The sequence below is a fragment of the Eschscholzia californica genome, unplaced genomic scaffold (assembly GCF_041429995.1).
Source record: "Eschscholzia californica isolate CP2 unplaced genomic scaffold, dmEscCali1.0.p SCAF_1, whole genome shotgun sequence".
Lineage (NCBI taxonomy): Eukaryota > Viridiplantae > Streptophyta > Magnoliopsida > Ranunculales > Papaveraceae > Eschscholzia > Eschscholzia californica.
This window is the reverse complement of record NW_028238198.1, coordinates 55,546,606-55,554,346: the sequence shown is the minus strand read 5'-3', so window position 1 is coordinate 55,554,346 and position 7,741 is coordinate 55,546,606. Positions and strand designations below refer to the sequence as shown.

Sequence of the window (7,741 nt, the reverse complement as noted above, 5' to 3'; positions counted from 1 at the left end):
ACCATCATTTTTTTCTATTAACCAAAAGTTGTCATAATAATATCGGGAATGATACATAAGGTTTCAAATAATATTAGTAATTATCAATCAGGTCATTTTCTATCATTTTATTTCCCAAAATATCCTTAACCTTAAAACTCTTGCTCCCGAGAAAAAATCGAGAACCATTTTAGGGTTTATTGTTCTCCTCCTTAATCGCAGTCAGATCCATTTTTCCTCAAATCACCTTCTGTCCTTCTCCAATCTCCATTAAAATGTTTCATTCCTCTTCAATTTCCTAATCTTTCTCTCTCTAAGATCTTCTTCTCCTCTTCCAATCTTCCTTTTCACATCCATAAACAATTGAATCAAGATGTATATGGCATACGGATGGCCTCAAGTTATCCCTCTCGAACCAGGACTTTGTCATGTTTCTCAGAAGATCGTCTACCTTAAACTCATTAATCGTCTCTTACTTGTTGTTGCTCCCTCTCATATTGAACTATGGAGCTCCTCTCAGGTTCTCTCTTCTCTCGATCGATTTGTTGTTATAATTCAGTTGTTTGATTTCAATTTGTTGTTTTTAAACTTGTGTTTTTAGATTTATACTAAATTTTGACTCAGCATAAGATCAGATTAGGGAAGTACAAGAGAGATTCAGGTTCAGTATTACGAGAAAAAGCGTATTTGCAAGCTGTTTGGAGTCCTGACTCCAAATTGATCTTTGTTCTTGTAAGATTCCCTCTTTCAGTTTGTGCAATTTACTTTTTCCTTAAGTAATTATACGTTTTCGTGATTGGGTTTTGAGTTTTAGGTTTCTGCTGTTAGTTGTTTGATATGGTTAACTAGTGGTATCTCTATATCAAGAACAAAAATCAGTGTTTTGTTTCCGTACAAGTAGAATGAAATCATCATTAATTTCATAAATTGCTTAATGTTAACTTGGTTAGTAATCAGTAAGGTTATGCAAAACCTCAGCTTGATTTGATTATTACACACATGGAATTATGCTTCCTGAATGTTGATAACGACTCCGATTAGTTGTTTTAGTTTCGACAAGCCTTGAAATGTTGAAGTAAGGACTAAAATATCTGGTTTCTGCTACTTAAATATATTACTTACTGTTTGATTGAGATAGAATATGGAGGATTAAAGAAATAAGTAACTTGGTCGAATATATCACCTGTATTGGTATATCAGCTAAGATCCAATACAATCTCCCATAAGGCGTCTTACTAGAAAAAAACAGGTGTACTTAAGTAATTTAGGTTGTTCATTATGCAGGTTAAAACTGCCCTTGATCGGTTGATCCGTGTCAGAATGAAAACACTAACAACGAAGATGATCATGAAGTCAACTTGGGAGTTGATTCAATGCAAATGGTGATTCTTCAGATTCGGATAGCGAGGTACACTGTATTGTAATTTCTTTGTTACGGAAACTAAGATTCTGTATTCACGGTAATTCCGTCTCTATTTTTATACATTCTTATGAAAGCGTACATGAAGCTTAATAGCGTAACTCCAAAACTCTGACCAGGTTAACCATTCAATTGAGGAAGACCGATATATTGTGGCACCCATTGATAATTATACCATTTTTAAGCTCTTCCCCGGCCACACTCTTTCCATTCCATCATTTTTCTTAACTAGAGATACTTATCGTGACAGGTAAAAAACTGCCTAATGAAGATAACGGATGGTTGATCATGAAGGTAACCATTAAATTCTGTATTACGCAAAATGAAGCTGGTAAAATTTGCTACTTCTCTTCGGGCAACGAAACAAGTTTCAAGACTCAAGAATAAATTTCACTTCGATTGAATGGTTTGATACCTTTGCAGATGATACTCAAGATGTCGAAGAGGACGAAAAACAATTGGCTCGAGTGAGGGATCGGATCGTCAGTCGCCATATTGACATTGTTGAGCTCACTGATGTCCTTTCAAACTTCTCAGACATCTCAATGGTAAATATAAACATCATCTCGCGTAGTCATTTAAATGCACTATATGGTTATACGAACTGCAAATCAGGATCTAGCCTGAAACATCTTTTTTTGAGGCTGACGCAAGTTCCTGCATCTAACATGAACTTAGGTTTGAATAAAATAGTTCTGTAAGTAGTTTCCTTGTCAGGTCAACAAAATGGGTTATGAGATTTGGGTTTGAACAAAATACTTTTGTAAGTAGTTCTCTTATTAGGTGAACTCCATGATTTTTTTTTCAGGTTATGAGAGTTGGAGTGCTTGTACTCAGTCTGAATAGTGGACTTCAGGTTGTTATTCGAAACACAGAAAAATTGCCTGGGCTAGATTGCTTTTCAATGACACAGTTTATATCCAACAGATTACACATTTGCTAGTATTTTGAATGCTTGTGGGAGTCTTGCAATACTTTAAAATGGAAAACAAATTAATTCTTTGAATACAAAAACGGATTCGGATAGAAATGTATTTGTTGTTAGCTCTTTGCTTGATATATATTTAAAGTGTGGTGAAATCGATGAAGCTCGTAAATATTTTTTATCAAAAGCTTAAAAAAATGATCTGTTATGGACTTCCACGATTACATTTTGGTCTTAAAGTAGAAAACAATAAAATTTTTGAAAGTTTGATCTTGAAGTCGACCAAAAAATTTCTTCATGAGTTTTATATGATGAATGATGAAATCTATTCTAAACTCAAGATTTCGTAGACACGTACTCTTAGTTTATATTCTCGATTTGCAAATCGAGTTTACAGGATATGCAACTCAAGATGATATTCTTCAGAGTTTGCAAGTTATGTGTTTGCAGAACAGATTGTTGCAAACACGTTTGCCGAACAGATTGTTGCAAACACGTTTGCAGAACAGATTGTTGTAAACACTTGTTTGCAGAACAACACCACATGTGTTTTGCTACAATGGTCATTTTCTAATATTTTAGTTTTTCATAATTCGATTCTTGTACTTACACAGATAATGTGTACTTCGACAGATCTTTTTCTCCTTCAAGTGTGGTAATTAGATCTATCATCTGTCTCGAAGTTGTTTGAAACTCAACTTGTTCAAACATCGAAATAGTCAGAAATAACTTCGAGTGTTCAAATTAAACAAAAACTAAAATGCTCTAAAGAAAGATAGTCACCTCATTCAATAAATCCAATAGGTCTACATAGTAAGGCTTGTCTCGGAAGCACGTTTGCAGAACAGATTGTTGCAAACACGTTTGCAGATGAGATTGTTGCAAACACGTTTGCAGATGAGATTGTTGCAAACACTTTTGCAGAACATGATTGTTGCAAACACGTTTGCAGAACAGATTGTTGCAAACACGTTTGCAGAACAGGATTGTTGCAAACACGTTTGCATAACAGATTGTTGCAAACACGTTTGTGAAAAAACGTAAAGGAAAAAAACGCCGTTTTTTTCTGGTTTTTTTTTTGAAAAAAAAGTATTGAAAGTGGATCTTGTTAGAAAGCTAATGAAAAATCATTTCTAAATATATAATTTTTATAGAAATCCAACATCTCAAACAAAAGTTATATCGATTTAAAGTTTAAAGAAAAATAAAAAAATTTAGTTACACAAAATGACAAAAAGGGGTATTTTTGTATTTGCACACTTTTTGACCTGAATAATAATTTCCAAATGTTTTGTGTTTTTCTTACTCATTTTCAATATTATTTTGACCTTTCTAGAAATTACCCCAATAAAATATTGGTTTGAGGAGAGAGTTATAAGAATCATTTGATAAATAAGTGCGAGAATTATAAGGACTTGAATAAAATGTAAGAATAAACTTAATATTTAGTAACTCGATTTTGTCGTTTTTTTCTGACATGAACGACTCAATCCTAATATTGATGGTAATTACTATCAACTTCATCGTTAACATGACAAAAACTACGAAGTACTAAAGTTTACTATCATTATTGTCTTAGTTACAAGCTCTTAATGACGTTCTGACACCTTATGAATGAGTAAACGCCCTTAATGAAGGAGGCAACCAACATCAAGAAAGAAGAATCCTTCTGCTTAAACGAATATATCTTATTAAATGAAAGCATCGACTTAAACGAAGACATCAGCTTAAACCAAGATATATATAATGAAAATAGTATCTCTCATGTAAAGAAAAATTCTTATTTTTTTTCTCTAGGGTTTTAGGTTGTTTTTTATTCCAGCTTGTAAAGGATTTTCGATTGGGTAGACTGAAAAAGACTACAAATTTCGATCGAAGCGGATGAAATTGATATATGTTTTCAACCATACTTTACAACACAAATACGCCATATTTTGTCTATGTTGGACGAAATTTATTTACATTTTCAGTGGTTTTGGTTGAAATTTTTCACTATTATCATTCATACAATTTTTTATGTTAAACCAAAACTTCTTTTGTGTAAATGTCACTCATATTTTATAAGTTACATCATGTCTAATTAATTGATTTATTTTGTTTTTTTAGGCCAGAGTTTTTGGGTCATTTCGGCCAAGGCACGATTGGTGGAAGCACACCTAACGTTGAATCTCTCTTCTTGTTTGTATTCTTCATTGCAAAATTGATAGTTGATGAAGTTGAATCTTGTTACCAGAGTTGAAGCCCTTGAAACCGAGGAGTTTGATCCAGGAAAAGAAAACAATCAAGGTATGATTTTTTTTTGTTAATGGACATGAGTGATATGTTAATCAATTAGGGTTTAAGGTTTCCATTTCTTTTTTATCGAGTACGGTTTGAGGGGTCATGTTTTCTTTTAACCCAATAATTTATTTTTAGATATTTTGGTCCTAGGATTCCTTAGGATTCAAGAGTCCTAGGATCTTGGTAGCCAAACAGACCAAAGAATCCTGATTTCTACCAAATCACATTTTTAATAGGGATCCTACTTAGAAACCCTGCAATCAAATGCACAATGAATTTATTGAATATTGATTTGATACTTCAAGTGTGCAGGGCCGGCCTTGATTTTTCGGTGGCCCACAGCGAGGTCTGATAATGTGGCCCTTTCTATCAAATTGTAAAACGCATAAATGTATTACATGAAAATCGTAAGTATCGCAAAATATTTTCATCATATTTATATAACAAAATAGTTTTTTTGATAATTACAATCACTGAAATTTTGTTCTTCTTAAAATTTTAGATGCAAAGTCACTAATAATCATCGAATGATCAAGACTGTCTGCCATATCCTTCTCAATAGATAATATAGCTAACCTGTTTAACCTTTCTTACGACATAGTAGATTGAATATAAGACTTAATGAACTTCATCTTAGAAAAACTTGTTTTTGCGGAGGCAATATCGTTAACATAATTCTATAAGAAACCCAAATGAGATCATATCTTTCAAAAAATCTAGCACTTCAATTAGTCTCTTGATCTCATTTGGTAAAAGGCGCTTCAACACTTTCAGTTTAGAAAATAAGTCCAGTTCGTTTATGTCATATGACTCATTATGCTTGAACAAGGTTTCAAGGCGAACACATGAATCTCTCAAATCACCATCATCTTGGGAGTTTAACTTTTTTTTAACTCAAACAGCAAATCAAATATTTCTTTGTACTTCTGAAATTGCTTGAATCTGCTCTTAAATGAAAAAAGAGTCTGATCTAATATGTATATGAAATAATTAACTTTAAATGCTTCTTCAGGTGACATTGATCGATCTTCACACGCATTCTCGTCAAACTGTTTCTTTCTTCGAACAATACGTTTTTCCCGAATGTTGCTTCAACTCCCATTTTAATGACAATCTCTTTAACTTCAACCATGCCTTCTACAAATCCCACTTCTCTGTAATTTTCAAGATAACGAATAAGTTCATTCAATTTCTCTAATGCAACATCAATATCTATATCTTCAGTTTGAAATGTTTTGCTAACAGAGTTTACCGCAAACAATATATTATGCCAAATACCCATGCTCAAAAGGAATTCAAAATTTTCAAAGTCTTGTTTTAATATATTTTCGGCATCATGAGTTGTTTTTGAATCATCACTTATCTCCACCAATTCTTCTAAAGCTTGTCGTAGTTGTGGAGGTTGAAACCTAATTGCCTTAACACTTTATACTCTACTTTCCCATAAGTCAAACAAACTGTTGGGCCCGCCATTCATTTTAAGATCATCAAATTTGGTGGCCCTTTTTTACTTAACATTTGTTAAATGGGGCCCTTGTAATTTTCTTAGAGAGTTGGCTTCTAATATAATTCTAAAAAAAATTAATGTCTTCGTGGCCTCTAAAAATCGGTGGCCCAAAGCGCGCTTTGTTCGTTTTGGCCCAAGCAACCCCTGCAAGTGTGTAATCTTCAAAATTTATTTGTTTCCACTAAAATTGTAAACAAATGAATTGTAAGTTGAAAACTACAAATGAAGAATTTTACTCCTTTTGTTGTTTAGATTCTAATGTTGTTGTGACAAAAAAAATCTTTAATAAAAATTGTTACTGGGCGTAACCATTTTGGACAAAGTAGAACAGTTTATCACCCATTTCTAAGTTGCATAGAGAATTCATACTTTCCTTGTGTTTTGATCTTGATAGAGAGTTAATGTTTTTGTTGGCCATATAAAGATCAACACATATCTTTAATTGTGGGTTTTTTGAGCTTACCCTCTCATCACTAATTGCTAATTGAGTTTACCCCCTCAATAATGGGTAATTGAGCTTACCCCCTTAGATGTACTATTTTTGACAAAGACACATAGGTTGTTTGGCGTATGTGAAATAAATGTGACTACCAGGAACAATTATCCTTCAATATGATCACTAGTAGTTATTCCACCTTACTTTATTGTTTTATTTCGTCGATAATATGATTAGCAAAGATGAATTTTGTTTGTACATTATTTAATTTATGATTTTGTTATCCCATGCCAAACATGTCCTTAGTAGTTTTGCCAAAAAATTCTAAACTCAAGGGGGTAAGCTCAATTACTAATTACTGAAGGGGGTAAACTAAATTACTAATTAGTATTGAGGGGGTAAGCTCAAAAAACCCTTAATTGTTTGCCCTGAACCCATTATTAGTTATTTGTTCCTATGGAAAAAAACATTTAGGCCATGTTTGGCGCGCGGGAATGGAATGTGATTCCAAGAAATCACATTCCCGTAACGTGATTCCTGGTAATCATATTACTGTAGTTTGATGTTTGGTTTGATCAGGATTGGGAATTTGATTCCTGACATATTCCTAATTAAGTGTTTGGTTCGTATAGGAATAGGAATGTAAATATTTGTAAAAGTTCACTTTTACCCTTACTTAAACTACATAAAATACACATCAAATTTTTACATATTAAAAGTTCGTATTGTTTATTCAAATTCGTAGATATGAAATGATAACACGATACACCAAAGGTTTAGAATTTAAAAATAATAAATAAATGTCTTAATAAAAATTTATTTTAGATAAATTTTTATTCGTAACCCTAAATAGAAATTTATCTAAAATTAATTTTTGTTCATAAAATCAGGTCAAATGTTCAAATGCCATTCCAAGTGGCAAACATGAGTCATCAGGTCATAAATTTTTGTATAAAAGCCTCGGTGAACATAGCGTTACGGATTAAAATAATATCTTCAATTGATTATGAAGATATTAACAAGAAATAAAACCCACTTACGGTTTCCAGTTCAAGCTAGAAAAGATAATAGACCGTGTTTATGTTTTCGAAGGGTGAAGTTACTAAAACATTAATAGCCCCAATTTTGTGACCGGATTCCTGCCTAGCCTCCTACTTTATCAAAAATACCCAGAAGACTCTCTTTTTCAAATTC

At 32.6% G+C, this 7,741-nt stretch overlaps 1 protein-coding gene across 3 annotated transcripts; it reads left to right on the top strand.

Annotated features, from left to right (window-relative positions):
- The first annotated feature begins 159 nt into the window (after positions 1-159).
- Positions 160-2,479, top strand: LOC147567706 (meiosis-specific protein ASY1-like). Of its 3 annotated transcripts, XM_086669968.1 has the most exons (6): positions 160-499; positions 615-711; positions 1,264-1,387; positions 1,650-1,693; positions 1,823-1,947; positions 2,208-2,479. In XM_086669968.1, the coding sequence occupies exons 4-6, from the start codon at positions 1,678-1,680 to the stop codon at positions 2,340-2,342; spliced, it is 276 nt and encodes a 91-aa protein (XP_086526094.1). In that variant the 5' UTR covers positions 160-499; positions 615-711; positions 1,264-1,387; positions 1,650-1,677; the 3' UTR covers positions 2,343-2,479. The 3 variants fall into 3 exon arrangements, 2 of the variants coding, with proteins under 2 accessions (XP_086526094.1, XP_086526090.1); XR_015237861.1 differs by lacking the exon at positions 2,208-2,479 and having other exon boundaries at positions 224-499; positions 604-711; positions 1,823-1,949; XM_086669964.1 differs by lacking the exon at positions 160-499 and having other exon boundaries at positions 573-711.
- The last annotated feature ends 5,262 nt before the right edge of the window (positions 2,480-7,741 follow it).